The 15,550-nt window shown below is 43.3% G+C and overlaps 1 protein-coding gene across 2 annotated transcripts in view; it reads left to right on the top strand.

Annotated features, from left to right (window-relative positions):
* The window catches only part of THOC2 (THO complex subunit 2), a 1,495,542-nt gene that overhangs the window by 295,715 nt on the left and 1,184,277 nt on the right, over nucleotides 1-15,550 (top strand). For both annotated transcript variants that reach the window (XM_078688746.1, XM_078688744.1), the window contains exon 13: nucleotides 13,480-13,524. In XM_078688746.1, coding sequence (XP_078544872.1) covers nucleotides 13,480-13,524 — 45 coding nt within the window. The remainder of the gene's footprint in view (nucleotides 1-13,479; nucleotides 13,525-15,550) is intronic.

The raw sequence follows: 15,550 nt of genomic DNA, 5'->3' as shown, positions 1-15,550 counted from the left end.
TAGGGAAGGAACACAGGCCCTGGGCACCTGATTGGCAGGAGCCCAGGGCGCACTCAGTCAAAATACATCAGCAATTCAGCAAAAAAATGGGGGCATACCATGCAAGAAAGATGGCACCTTTTGACTCCTTTATTTTGCATGGCATCAACATGTTCACATTTTTTCTTCTCTCACAAAGCTCCATCTCTAGGTTAATGGCTTCATTCATCTGTATGTGGATTTTTACTACTGGTTGCTAATCAATGGTTCCGTCTTTGGGCTTCCTTTTCAGTTTTTTCTTTCACAGAGGGCTATGTTCCATTGTGCTATATGGTGTTGTGTAGCCTTCAGGCATCCGTTATTGCCACTGATGTCACTTTTGGAGTTCCTTTCTTCATTAGATGATTTTTTTCCCACTTTGTGGTGATGTTTGCTTCTTTTTATTGCAGTTGCGTCAAATACTTTGGCTACACTACGTTTGGCTTATTATGCATGGGACTTGGTAATGGTGCTTGCTTTTCCTTTCATTTAGAGCTGACAAAATTGCCCTTCTCTTTTGTAGAACTGCTGTTCCTGTAATGAATATGTATTGTTTTTATTTCACTTGCCTCTCCTTTCGATTGGCTTCTTTTCTCTATGAGGCTATCTTTTTTTAACTTTTTCATGGGCTTCTGCTTCTGATAGCCTTCGCCTTTCTGACTCTCGGCATTTCAATAGTCACCTTGGCCTATTTTAGGCCCATTTCACCCTTGTATTCTTGTCACAAGGTTCCTTTTCTTTAACACCATCAACGCGGGTCAGATTTACCGCGGTGCGCTGAAGATTGCAAAAACCCGCGGTTCATGACGAGCTCAGCTCGTCATGAGTGTACGAGAGGTGTACCTCATGACGAGCTTCGCTCGTCATGAGTGTCGAAGGGGTTAAGGATGTGGCTCTTACTGGCCTTTTACAGACTTCTAATCAGCTAGCATAATTTCTTAATGCTTTGCCGGTTGTTGTTTTGTTGAGGGTCTCTATCTCCCTCTCCTTCAATTTCTTGGTACTATGTTGTTGATTTCTCAGCACTATACTACATATGTTCATGAACTTCAACATAGTGCTGCTTTCATCAATAAACTTTTAGATTTTGCTGTATTCTCTATTAATGTTATGGCAATGCTCTATGGACAGGAGTATGTCTTGGAGAGAAGTGTATATATATCTGGATCTCAATATTTATGTAACCACGGCCTCTGTGTCATCTTTTCAAGATAGTTTTCAAAATAGTTTTGTAAGCCTTGCTTTTCCTCTCCACCTCTGTGGTTCTCCCTTGGGTGTTCCTAGTGGTGTTCCTCCATCTAGAGTTCTCCCAGGACATAAATTGTTTTTGTTTTGTCCTTTTTAATTTGTAGTGGAAGCACGCCTCATGCTTTCTATGCTGTATATGTGTTTGATATTTCGTCTCTGTTTCACACCAGATAATCTCAGCTGCTCTTGGTACGCCGAGCTTTGGTCTGTTATGGTTCTTGTGGCCCTGATCTTTCCAGGCTTCAGCTATGCATGGTTCCGATTCCCACCTTGGATCTGAATAATATGTCAAATCATATGGATTAGTGTCTTTCGACATATTGTTTTTCCATTGCCATGGGATCTACTTACCCATGCTTTCCCATCTCTGCCATTTCGGTTATTGTCTGTGGATCTTCCATGTTGCTTATGGTGAGCTGTATTGTTACTTACCTTCCGTAACGCCTTATCTGGTAGATTCCTCACCCATCCTGCCTGTTCTGCTGACTGTTTTCTCCCTACCTAAAAGATCTGTTTATTGAAATTATTTTATAGTACACTACCACTTGTGGTGAATGATTCTTTTTTTAGGTCTCACCTGAGCCAGCGCATGCACTGCTCTGGCAAGACTTTTAGTTAGTGGGCTTCAAAAAAGCCGACCACAGCATTTTGTGAGGCATAGAGCGTGCGGTTACGAGCACAAGCACGCGCGCCTCGTTCGGCCTCTGTCTTGCTTGCTCGCGCTTCATCGGTCCTCCCCCTCCACTGAGCGTGTCTCATGGCCACGCGTTTTTCTGCCCTCTCCTGGGTTCTCATCTGTGCTTTATTCCCGTTTCTTGCTCTCTACTACCCTGTCCCCACCTTAAATCCACAACTACTCTCTCCCTGCATTCCTCCGTCGCCTGACTGTTCCCCTTCTGCTACTACTTTCCTCTTCCTACATATCTCTTGCTTACGAATCCTTGCATTCACCGAAGACACCTTTTCTACTGTGCTGTCTCATGCTGCTGAACTCTCGCACGGTCTCTCCATTCACCTCCTCCCCCCCTTCACTTCTCTTCCCACTTTCCTCTTACTCCTGATGTCTCCCTCCTTGTCTCTGGCTCCTGCTATGTCTGCTTTTGACCCTCTGTGTCTGTCCCAGATGTATTTCCATTGAGTCTGTGGCCAAGAATGCGGATTCCTCCCAAGCACCCCCACACTCTCCTCTTGCTCTCTCTTCATCGCTACCCCAGCTCTTTCATCCACTGTGCTCTATTCCTCACCAACTCTCTACCGCCCTCCGTTCCCACTCCTCACACATTCCTTCTTCCCTGTCCCATCCTTCTTTAACCATTCATCTCTTCCTGCCTTTCACGCACACTTCTCTCTAAACCCTCATTTGCCCTGTGTTTCACACCACATACACTGCTGCTGTATCACACACTCTCCTGTCATGCATCATCCCTGGCCCTTTACAGCAATTCCCACTCTATTTTTTGTATTCCATTTTCCATTAGTGTCATATATTTTCTTCCATCTCATTCCTCTCTTTGTTATTTTCTGAATAGCTTCCACCTTCTCCCCCGCCTCATAACCTATTTCCCATTTTAAGGTTCCCCAGCGCCGCGAGGTCATATGAATGACAAGAACACTATGCAAATATACCCCTGCAAGCATAGCTCCATCCACGTCTCTTTCTCCTGACTTTTTTCCCTTTCCATGCCTCTTCTTTTATTCCCTTCCTTTCTTCATCTCGCTGTCTGTTCTTCGTTTCGCCTCCACGCTTGTTTCCCCTCCCTCTTGTCTTTTCTGCCCCTCTTCCCATTTCTACCCATTTCTTCTCTATTCTGAGCGTCTGTGCCCGTCTCCTCTCTCCCACACCAGACCACATTTCACAGACCAGAGCAGAGCCTCCTTTCTATCCGTCTGTTTTCCCTACACTTTAAGACCTTTTTTCCTTGCTTTTCTCAGGATATGAGGAAATGTTTAGAAGATTCAGCCTGCTCGCCAGGAGCGGACTCATGTTTTTATTAGACAGCCTGTATTAAATCTGACTCCACAAAATAACCTGGCCGCTTCTCCCGCCTGCCGTAGCTGCTGCTGAAGCAATTTCCGGACGGTTTGGCTGGGTTCGTCTTTACCACTAAAGTGCTTCCTAAATTCTCGCTATTTGCTTATTTTTTTTTCTGTTCACACAGCAAAACCGCTGGTTGCAACTGGATTTGTGCAGCCACCCATACACAGGGTCCAGAGATGTCATTTGTGATTTCTGACATCCGGGAGGAGGACAGGTTTATTGGTGCAATAGAAGGGTACTTGGACAAACTGTGCCGAAAGAGTAGGGGCATGGGCAGTTTTTACCCCTTCCCATACAAAGTATGGCCTCTTTTCTCCCCCCCCCCCACCTCAGCAGTAACGTGGACACGTGCGCGTAACTTTAAGGATATTGTCCTGTCTGCGCCTCTTTGCCTGGGGAATGGGTTCTCTGTGGCATTTTGAAGAGCTAGAAAAGGATCTCCATTGAGACACAGACTAGCCTGCCCGAAAACAGTAAGTACTAATGCGCCAACCGCGCTTTCTTGTGCTAGCGCCAAAATGTCCAATCTCTGTACCTTAAACCCAGGCCCTGAGCAGCAGGCGTGTTTACTAATACAGTAGCAGAAATGGGCCGCTGCTCTCACGTGGTTAATCAATCATATAAAAAGGTAACAACATGTAGGGTTAAATGGTGTATACTTATAGGTGCTCAGGGTGTTCACCTCCTAGTCCCTGAGGTGCTATATGTATAAGTAAAGGAAAGCCTTACTGCAAGTAAGGGCAAACGCTGAGCACTCTTATTGCGATTTAACGCATATATGTTATCCAAATGGTAGAGCTTATTCAAAGTATACTTTTATTTGTTCTTCATTTTGTCATTCAAAAATGTAATTTCATGATCCATCATATGATTGTGATTAATTCAAATGATGTTAACACAATTCCGACATAAGGAAGAGATTCAAGTACTCCGTAACATAGAAAGCGTGAAATTATCCCCTATGCATTTCGTGCAAACGCCCTTCATCAGTGGGAATCTGTAAACAGAAATACAAGGAAATACATATGTATCGCTGATTCAGGTGGAGGCGGGAACATAGATTATACGTGTACTGAGTGAACATAGGCAAAAACAAAAAGAATATAAAAGACGCCACAATAAACGTAATAAACATGGTGGGTTGTCCCGTGGGGCTCGCAAGTGTACGGACGGGTTTACAAAACTAACACAGCCGGAAGGGGTTATGGGGTGTCATATGGAACAATCCTAAGTGCAAAAAAGCGTGGGATACGAGAGTAAAGATGACTGAACTACAAAGAAAGCCAATCTGTATGCCGGTGATTTTGTGAATATATCGTGAATGAAAACATAAACATGAAGTTGTGTGATTTAAACGGGTGAAATGACGCGTGGTCATACTAACGTGCCGTTATAGTGAAGGTATGAAAGCCGATAGTGGTCTAACTTAATCTATCGATGATTTCAGGGAAACGAAGTGCTCAATTAAGTGTAACGAACAGCTGTAACCGAGTGTTCGAAAATAAATGACGCTTACCTACTGTGTAGGAATTACTTTCTCGAGTATTGAATTAACCGCTAGTCCATTCGTGGGCGAACCCAGAAGACGCTAGGGATTGTGCGCATGCGTGTTATAATGGGAGTGTTACAACATGGAAGAAGGACTAAGACAACAGTGTTATCATAGAAAGTAAACACAGATAGGACTGAGGATCACACGTAAGGAATCAGAACGGGTACTCAGTAGAGCTCAAAAAGTAAGAAATGAAAGTAAGAAAGTGGCTGATTACCGTTATCAACAATTTGAACGGTCATAAATTTGAAAATCAAATGATACAAAATGAGGAAGGTAAAACGGTGAGAGAAAACCGAAAGAGAAAAAAAACACAGTTGTAAAGAGATAAAAAGAATTAATAAAGGAACAAAATGATAATAAGCGAGAACTAAGAAGGGAGAAATATAAAATAATAAGAGGAAAATAAGCATGAGGAAATGAAGAAATGAAAAGTAAAAGAACAAAGAAGCCAACTTTGGCTGACAGCCTTGGGAGAGGTCATGGTCATATAATGACGATCATATAGTGTTGAAAAAGAACCGATATTAAAGGTGGCAACTATATTCCAGTCTTTCATTGAGCCCTTTTGGCTGGAGGGCATTAACCCCTTCGATGCTGGTGACGGAACCGTTCCGTCATCAGTTACGGCTGAGCTGTGCTGATGACGGAACGGTTCCGTCACGACCGCGCCCTGTTCTGGAATGTCCAGCACAGGGCGCGGCTAACGCGCCGCACGGAAGCGGTTAAGGCGATATATCCAGTACAGTTCACGCTGAAGTAAGTATTTGTTGTTGTCCCTGTGCGGTAATTTTTCATTAACTTCAAGGATCAGGAACTGAATTTGACTGGGATTGTGAGCATTTTGAGTGTAATATGCACCTATACAAGATTTCAAATTTTTTGTACGGATATTGCTGCGATGCTCTGTTAGTCTTATTTTGATTTTACGTTCAGTTTTTCCCACATATGGGAGTCCACACGGGCACTTAAGGAGAGACACGACATTGCTGGTGTGGCATGTTGCATTTACTTGGGAGTTGTATTGGAGTGGCTTGCGTGGGGTGGAGAACAGGGTTTCCTTTTATTATGCTACTGCAGTGACCACAGTTATGGCACGGCAGAGTGCCTTTGAAATTACTGTAACTTGAAATCGATGGTTTCTTCAGCAGTGCTTGTATGTTTTTGGTACGCTGGTAGGCAAATATCGGAAAGTTATCAAATATTTTGTTGAAATCTGTTTCAAATTGTAAAAGAGGCCAGTGTTTACGAATAGTCTCTTTGATTTTTGGGCTGTTACTTAGACACAAAAACTAAGCAAGAGTCCTTTTCTTTAGGTTTGTCTTTGGGTTTAAGTAATTTGTTCCTTTCTTTTATGGCTACCCGGTCTTCTGCCATTTGAGCTATGTATCTGGGGTAACTGCGTTGGTGGAATTTATCTGTAATTTTCGCACTGCTTTCTTTGAAAAGATCTTCAGTGGATGCGATCCTTTTTGCTCGTAGTAGTTGTGAATATGGTAAGTGACGTTTGAGACTGGATTGGTGAAAGCTGTTGAAATGCAAATAGTTATTTCGATCAGTAGCTTTGGTGAAAATGGATGTGACCAGGTGGTTATCGATTAACTTGATTTGGACGTCCAAAAAGTATAATTCTGATTTATTGCATGTGTGGGTAAATTGTATTCGGTCATTTACTTGGTTAAGATTGTCAATTGCTGCCAGTAATTGAATTTCACTGCCTTTCCATATTAGGAAAATATCGTCGATGTAACGATAATAAGCACATAAAAATGGTTGCCAATTATGGTTCTGAAGGATATGTTGTTTCTCATATAGATACATGAAAAGATTTGCATATGCCGGAGCGGCACAATTGCCCATGGCAACTCCGGATAGTTGTAAATAATGGTTATTGTTAGAAGTTTTGAAATAACTGTGATGTAGCATAAATTGCATGAGTTCCATGATGAAAATTTGTAAATACAATTTATTTATTTATTTGCGGGTTTGTAACGCACTTGAATAAACTCCCGGAGGAGTATCTCTGCGCCTGGGAGCAGGGAAACAAAGACGGAGCAAAAGTAGCATCAGATGGATCTAGATCTGGTTTCTAAACAGCAGGGTTTTGAGCTGTCTTCTATATTTTAGATGGTCTGAACATTGTCTGAGAGACTGAGGAAGCTTGTTCCACAGTGATGGTCCGGTTACAGATAGAGCTTTACCTCCGTGTCTGGCCTTTCTTGCACGGGGCACCACCAAGAGAAGGTGGTTGCTGGATCTGAGAGATCGGATAGGGACATATGGAATGAATTTGTTTTCCAGGTAGACGGGCCCTTGTCCGTTAAAGCTTTTATGTATTTAACAGCATATTTTAAACGTTTTTCTCTGCCGGATTGAGAGCCAGTGTAATTGGTCCAGAAGAGGTTTGGCCGCAGTTCTCGGAGGGACATTCAGGACCAGGCGGGCCGATATGTTCTGGATTACTTGGAGCTTGGACAGCACTCCCTCGTTTGCAGAGAGTAGCAAACCGTTACAGTAGTCGATCCGACTTAGAACACGAGCCTGTACCAGAGTTCTCCTGAAGAAATCTGGGAGCAGGGGAAAAACTTTGCGCAACAGGCTGATAGTGTGGAAACATGAGCCTATGACATAGTTGCTGTGCTGTTCCAGCGAAAGTTCTTGATCTAAACGGATCCCCAGATTTTTAACTACCTGCTTTGGTTCAGGAACTGCTCCCAGGTCGTGTGGCCACCAATCAGGAGTCCATAGCATTTTAGCCTCCCTGAACAGCATGACTTCTGTTTTGCTGACATTGCACTGAAGGCAGTTCGAGGACATCCATTGTGCTACAGCCTTCATGCATAATGAGAAGGAGTTCTTTACTTTAGTGGAGAGAGTTTTGAAAGGAAAGAGGAGCTGTGTGTCATCCGCATATGACACTGGGATGAAGCCATACGTGCGCATCACTCTTGCCAGGATGTTAAAGAGGGTTGGGCTCAAACAAGAGCCCTGTGGCACCCCTTTCGAAATCTCTACCTCCACTGAGCGATATGCACCCATGGTGACACTCTGGGTGCGATTGGATAAGAAACCCCTTAGCCAGGCAAGGGCTTTGTCCTTTAGTCCAATGTTCGCCAACCGGTCAGTCAGGATGGTATGTGACACGGTGTCGAACGCTGCCGACAGATCTAATAGTACCAGGATCACGGCGTAGCCCTTTTTCTGATACATATGCAAGTCGTCTGTGACTGACAGAAGGGTTGACTCCGTGCTGTGCTTCGGCCTGAACCCTGATTGAGAATAGTCCAACCCCCCTGCATGTTCAATGTAGTTTGACAGATGACGATTGACCTGTTTTTCGGTCAGTTTCCCTAAGAATGGTAGCAGGGAAATGAGCCTAAGATTGGATAATTCGGTCCATGGTATGGCGGTATTTGTCCTGATCGGTCTTACCAAGGCCCGTTTCCATCCCCTGGGGACGTCACCTGAGCTTAGTGAGAGATTTACGAGCCTCTGGATCACAGGGCATAATTCTTCAGCAAGCATGGGCATTATTCTAGCTGGAATCGTGTCATCCGGACTTCCACTCTTTATCTGTGAGATTAAAGATAATACCTCCTCTGCGGTGATAGGGGGGGGAACATGTCAAGGGTGTGGGTGATGGAATTAGGTTCGTCCTTAATCTCAGGGAGTGATTTGTCTGTACTAAAAGCCATATTAGAATTAACAATTTTCTAATAAATTGTGTCTATTTTATTAGTGAAGAACTGGGAAATTTCATCACATAGCTGCTGTGATTCCAACTCAGAACTTTCACACGCTACAGGTTTGACAAAAGATTGTAGGATTTGATACAAAACCCTAGGAGAATTTCCTGCAGCTGTGATTTGGGACGCGATGTGTGTTTTGCATGCTGTGCGAATGGCTTTGTGATAAATTGATAGGGAGTCCCGGTAGCGGTTCTTGTCATCCGCCAAATGGGACGTTCTCCTCCTCTTTTCAAGTTTTCTGGCGGCTTGTTTCAGTGTCCTTAAATGCTCTGAGAACCAGACTTCTTGTTTATGGGCTGGGCGTGGTTTGAACAGTTTCGAATTTTGTTAGAGCTGTTTCGATATTCTCTAAAGGAGTGATAGCGGGTTCTACAAACCTTTCTTTGAATGAAACTTGATTAATTTAATGCCACTTTCTTTGTTTGCTGGGCAAAGGAACCGGGCCTGAGGGGGTAGGTTTAATGTGGGGAGTATGAAATTCAATGATAAAGTGGTCAGTCCAATTTACTTGCATTGGGGGAAGGCAAGTGACCAAAGGAGAATTGGATAGGATCAAATCCAGGGTGTGACCTGCCTGATGTGTGGGCCCGCAATTTCTTTGTATTAAGCCCAGTAGGGATAGGTCCATCAGCAAAGATTGTGCCTCACTGCAATCTCCTAATTCACTGTGCACATTAAAATCCCCTACTAGTAAAAAGTCACTGTCATTATTCATATATGAGGCAAGTGTTTCAACCAGTGTGTTAGAGAAGTTTGTGCATGGTCCAGGAGGGTGGTACACCAAAGCTCCCATTCGGCTTCCCTTGGGTGTGAAGCTAATTTTAAAGATAAGCAATTCTAGTTCTGGTGTGCTTAGTTCCTCTAATATGGAAATATCAATTTCCTGTTTGTGAACAACCGCAAGCCCTCCCCCTATCTTGGTGGGGCGATCTAATCTAATTATTTTGTACCCAGTCAGGATTCCTAAGGTTATGGCAGGAACCGAGTGGGGTTTTAGCCATGTTTCTGTAAGGAAGCACAAATCAGGTTCTTTCGAGGAGATTAGATCCCATACCTCGGCTGTGTGTTTCGATAATGAACGTTACAGAGCAGATTCTTGATCCCTAAAGAAGCATTATCATTTTCATTACTGATAGGGTTAGGGTGGTACCTATCAATGCGACCAGTAAGGCCACCTTCCTCCTTATGCGTGTTAAACTGGGTTCGGCAATGGCGGCAGGAAAAAGGCCCTTCTAGAAGAAAGTTTTCTCCGCCTATACATCCCTGTAACGCTTTCCCCTGTAATTTTGTAAGTAGCTGAGGGGAATAGAATATCCAACTAGTAGAGTGAGCTCCTAGATTTACAGATGTAACCCCCATAGCCCCTGGCCCCGTCCAGTCGCGGACGGGCGCAGACGGGCTGGTCTTTGGCTCGTCTTAGGCGCAAGCTGAGGCGCCCCACTGCGCGCAACCGCTGCGCGCTAGTCCCGACGAGTGGCTAAATAGCCCTTTGAGCTGTAAGGCTAGAGCGCTAACCGCTCGACTGTCGGGGAGTGTCTGGCTCTTACCTGTCCCGCTCTCCGCTCTACGGTATTGGATACAGAGTCGGACCGGGGCGGGCAGGCTGAAACACCGAGCACAGACTTCGGAAATGAGCCCCAATGCCCCTGGCAGCTCCGGGAATGAGCGTGGGTACACGGTAGGTGAGTGGTTTAAAATTATTAATCAATTTTAACACAGCGTGAGTGGATTAAAAATCGTAGTAAATTTTTACACAGCGTGAGTGAATTAAAATTAGTAATCAATTTTAAAAGAGTGACATATAAGTTTTGCAACAAGATCCACAATACCATACAGAGTGTTCCACTCTGAAAATATTAACTGGCACCAAGCGGGGTCGGGAGACACTGCCACTGTCGTTCACTTACCGCAATCAGCCAACGCCTCCTCGCAGCCTAAATAGCCCTTTGAGCTGTAAGGCTAGAGCGGTAACCGCTCGACTGTCTGGGAGTGTCTGGCTCTTACCTGTCCCGCCCTCCGCTCTACGGTATTGGATACCGAGTCGGACCGAGGCGGGCAGGCTGAAACACCGAGCACAGACTTGGGAAATGAGCCCCAATGCCCCTGGCAGCTCCGGGAATGAGCGTGGGTACACGGTGGGTGAGTGGTTTAAAATTATTAATCAATTTTAACACAGCGTGAGTGGATTAAAAATCGTAGTCAATTTTTACACAGCGTGAGTGAATTAAAAACAATGGTTTGTCAGTGTGAACTAGGGCTGATTCCAGGGCTTTAAGGCCTAGATTATGAGGAATTGAAGTGTATAATGAATTTACATCAATGGTACACAGGATTATGGGTTGGTCTGAAGGAATTTCAATACTGTTGAGTTTAGTCAGGAAATCTGTAGTAGTTTGTAGGATGTGGACATACCTTTAACACTTGACTGCAGATGTTTCTCAATGTATAATCCTGTTGGTTTATGGATTGAATTACGTGTGCTCACAATTGGACGGAAAGGAGGTTTACTGGAGTGTTTATGGATTTTTGGCACCAAGTAGATGTAGGGTACTTGCGGGTGGTCTTTTATTAGAAACCTCTTGTCTTTTTCTGTGAGGGTATTGGAAGAAACTGCTTTGTTCACAATCGTAACTAAGGTTGATTTGAATGTGATTGTAGGGTCAGTATCCATTGCCACATAAAGTGAGTGGTCAAATTGTCAAAGTAGTATGTAGTATCCAGGATTACTAGGGCACCCCCTTTGTCTGCTTTGCAGATTATATCCTCATTGGTAGCCAGTTGGTGCAAGGCTTGTCGTTCGTTGGTAGTGAGATTAGATTTGGAATTTCTTCTAATCTGAAAAATTGCATGTAGATCCTTTTGAAGTAGAGATTCAAAGACATCCAACACTTTGTGACTTGCTGGTGGAACAAAAGTGCTTTGTGGTCGTAAGCCCATTAGAGTGCTATCATCTTGTGTAGTCTGTGGTTCACAAATGTTATTGAAGAAATGTCTCAGTCTCAGAGTTCTCATGAATTTGTAGAAAGATATAGCTGTATCCAATTCGTTAGTGTGGTATGTGGGCACAAAATGTATCCCCTTTTGAAGAACTTTTTCTTGCATGGCAGTCAGAGGAGTTTGAGATATGTTAAAGTTTACTAATACCTCATTCGTCTTTAAATGCCAGCCCAAAAAAATTAAAGTCCCCCCCTGGAGTCCGATGGGATTCCTACTTGACTTTCTCAGTCCAGGCCCAAAAGGAATATTTTACATTTGTGTTTTTAGGGACCAATAAAACTTAAGTGTCAACTTTTGAATGCATTCTTGTTATACCTTCCTGTTTTCCACCCCCATCTGCCCTCCTGTTATCCACCTCCACCCACCTTTGCGTTTCCCACCCTACCACCAAAGCAAATAGTTTGTCCATAGGTGAGAGCGGTTGGCTTTGCCAATGCTTGTTTGTAGTGGAAAGGCTTTGACAAATTGCACCAGAGCTCTACAAAGCTACCAGTTTGCCACACTGCAAGCCATTGAGGGGTTTTGGCCAGATTCTAATTTGCACAATCAAAATTAGCCTCATAGTAGCCATGACCCAAATAAATTTGGGGTTGGTATCATTTTAATGTTTGTCACTTCATAAGTTATTTAATTAAAAATAATTCTTTACTAGCCAAAATTCTCTTTGTCGCCATAAGAAATATATCTTTTTTTAAATGAAAGCCGTTGTTGTCACAAACCATTTTTTTTTAAACATAAACCCATTATTTTTTAAGCATAATGGTCTAGATCACAGACACAAACCAACAAGCATTGGCATAGCCAATAGGTCTCGCCTTTGGGACCTTATAAGTCTTTAGCCATGCAACAGTTGGTGTTGTTGCACCAAGGATATTGTGCTGCATAACTAAATACCTAAAAGGTCCCAAAAGCGCGACCTTTTGGTTATGCCAATGCTTATTATAGTGTTACCACTTGTAGTGGTTAATTCAGAGATGTAGCAATCTTTTTGGCACACTGTTTCCATGACCAGTTTCTACGGTGGCTCTGCGTTTTGGTGCGGAAATTAGTCACAGAGGAAACTGACGTCTGTGCGTTAGGGAAGGGCTTGTATGGACTCTGTCGACTGCGTTACAGAGTTGCACGATGCTATCAACACGCAGAGGTTCTGTTGGGGAGAATTCTAAGGGAGAATTGTAAGGGAAGGAATCTGCGACTAGACTACGTCTCTACCAGATAAGTCATTACAGAAGGTAACTGGTTTGTTTCTACTGCAGTTTCTGTTTTTAGGCTATAGGTGGCTTGTATTTTTGCCTTCTCTTATAAAATTGGGCATGCCAATCAGAATCTCGCTGCATGTACCTGTACCCAGGTCTTTGAAAAGTGTGTTGTGTGATTAAAACATTTGAAAATTTTGAACGTTTCCTGTCAAGTGGCCACAAATGGGACGATCTGTCTAAATGTCAAATTCCACATCTGGCTGTGCACAGACGATTCCACTAGTCACTTATGGAAGAAACACTGAGAATGTATTTAAGAACAGCCATCTAACAACACTACACTCTAGGTCTAGCTCGATACAAGTCAGCTGTATCTGTGCCATTGTCAGATTTAGACCCGACAGCCTAGTGCTTAAATGTAAAATGTACGATGTGCTCACACTAAAATGAGCAAGATAGGAGTGCTATTTTAAAAATTCATGTGCATTGTTTTAAAACCTATTTACACCAAACTTAGGCTGGGAGATAAGTAGAAAGGTTAATCGTACGGCAGATATGTAATACGGGCAAATAAAAAACGTTCATTTTAGTTTTGTATGCTTCAAAAGTGTTTCTTTAAAAGGGTGGCTTTTTTCTTCTTTGGCTTTAATAATTTTTCCTGCATTTGAATTTTTTTAGTTTCAATCTGATGGATGCAGCAGACCAGAAGATAAAGAAAAGTTGGTTAGTTTTTTCTTTGTTTTACATTGTTGAAACAATCTAATGTTCCCGAAAATTATAAAAATGTGAATTTTATGAAGTGACTGTACCTGTTTTTGGAGGTTGCCTATAGCTTGCATTGCCATGCTAAATAATCTTAGGATTGCTATATGCTCCGAATTTTTTTTCTTCATTATTGGTTGTAATTTAAAGCATTTTTATTGTGAGTATACATTTGTTCTCATTGATGAATAGTGGAAGTGAGAATCCCCCGAATGATTGCCAGTGGTGAGATAAATTTCAAACATTCCTTCCATATTTCCTTTTGTTTATTTGATATACTGCCCATAGTGGGAAGGGTGTCCCCAGACATTGGTCTAAAGCTCACTGTCCTACTGGAACCAAGCTACACCTGAGCCCCAAACGGGGTAGCAAAGCCGGTCTTGGAATGCTAGTGTTCCTGGTCAGGGAAGAACTGGCCTTTCAGTTTGGGCTGGACTGTTCTTTTTGAGCAGGGGCAAGACTGATTTACATGTGGCTGGGTCCAAAATGAGATGGCATTGTAGGCATAAGAATGATGAGTTGGAATGCTGGCCCAAGCTATTGCCAGTGGTTAGATAAATTGCAAGCATTTCTCTCCTTTTGTATTTTATTTTTAAGAATTCCTTTGTTAAAATGTTATCAGTTTTAGCAATTCACAATAATGGTAAGATATCCATGGTTCACAAACCTCAACAGAAATTGAAATCTTAACCATTGTATTATTGTATAAAATAGGCATTAAGGTCACAAGGGTCTTCCACCCTCTTCACCCCCTCCTCTCTCCCCCCTCCCCCCTGCCAAACCTGGAACGGGATGTGTCTCAGAGCTACCGTTCCCCAGCAGATGTTCACAATCATAGCGAGCCCAGTGTCTGGGTCTTATACCTCTATAAACCCATCCAGCTCCTCTCATCTTTTCAGATCATCCTGAACTTTATTTTCTCTTCTGATTATCTTAACCTGCTTTTCCTCTGCTAATTCCCATTCCAGAGTTGGGCTATGCGGGTACTCATCTATCCCATTGCTACTAGTCTACGCGGCAACACTGATGCCAACCTAAGGAATTCTTAATGCTTGTTTTTTTTCCTTTTGTTTTAGCAATCGCTCACTCTACTAGTCGGATATTCTATTCCCCTCAGCTACTTGAATGGATTCCCCAACGTTTTCCTACCCAAAATCCCCTGCAAACCTCACATTTAGCTGAAAAAAACACATTTTCCACATATTTTTGTGTGGAATCACCGTGCCGGCACAAATGTCCTCGCCCACAGCGTTCTCCTTAGTCTCCCGAGTAAAATGATACCTCACTTGTGTGGGTGTCCAATATAGAATTGGCTAAAAACGTATTTTTTAAAAAATGTAGCGCTTGAATTCTCTGTGCTATACCCTTAATCCCTATGTTTTGGACTCTTCCCAGTCACAGGTCCTTGCCCCACCCATACAAGTGAGCTATCATTTTACTCAGGAGACCTAGGGGAACGCAGTGGGGTAGGACCTTTGTGCCAGCACAGTGATTCCATCCAAAAATATGTGAAAATGTTTTTTTCAGCTAAATTTGAGGTTTGCAGGGGATCCTTGGTAGTAAAACATTGGGGGATCCACCCAAGCCATACCTCGCTGGACTCCCCGGGTGTCTAGCTTGCAGAAATGTTTGGGTTTGGTAAGTTTCCCAAGATGGCCGCCGAGCCCGGGGCCAAAAACTCTGGTGACCCCCTTTGCAAAACATAGTTGTTTTTTAATAGGTACTTTTGATGTCTCCTCAATATGTTTTGGACCCTTGCCTTTCGCGGGTACTTGACCCACCCACGCAACTGAGGTACCATTTTTATCGGGAGACCTGGGGAACACTGGGTGGTAGGAAATTTGTGGATCCACGCAGATTCCAGAACTCTCCCAAACGGAAATTTGAGAATAAAGTGATTCATTTCAGCTAAAGTTGAGGTTTGCAAGGGATTCTGGGTAGGAAAACGTTGGGGGACCCATGCAAGCCATACCTCGCTGGACTCCCC

The sequence above is a fragment of the Lissotriton helveticus genome, chromosome 4_1 (genome assembly GCF_964261635.1).
Source record: "Lissotriton helveticus chromosome 4_1, aLisHel1.1, whole genome shotgun sequence".
Taxonomy (NCBI): Eukaryota; Metazoa; Chordata; class Amphibia; order Caudata; family Salamandridae; genus Lissotriton; species Lissotriton helveticus.
This window is presented reverse-complemented; position numbering and strand designations above follow the sequence as displayed.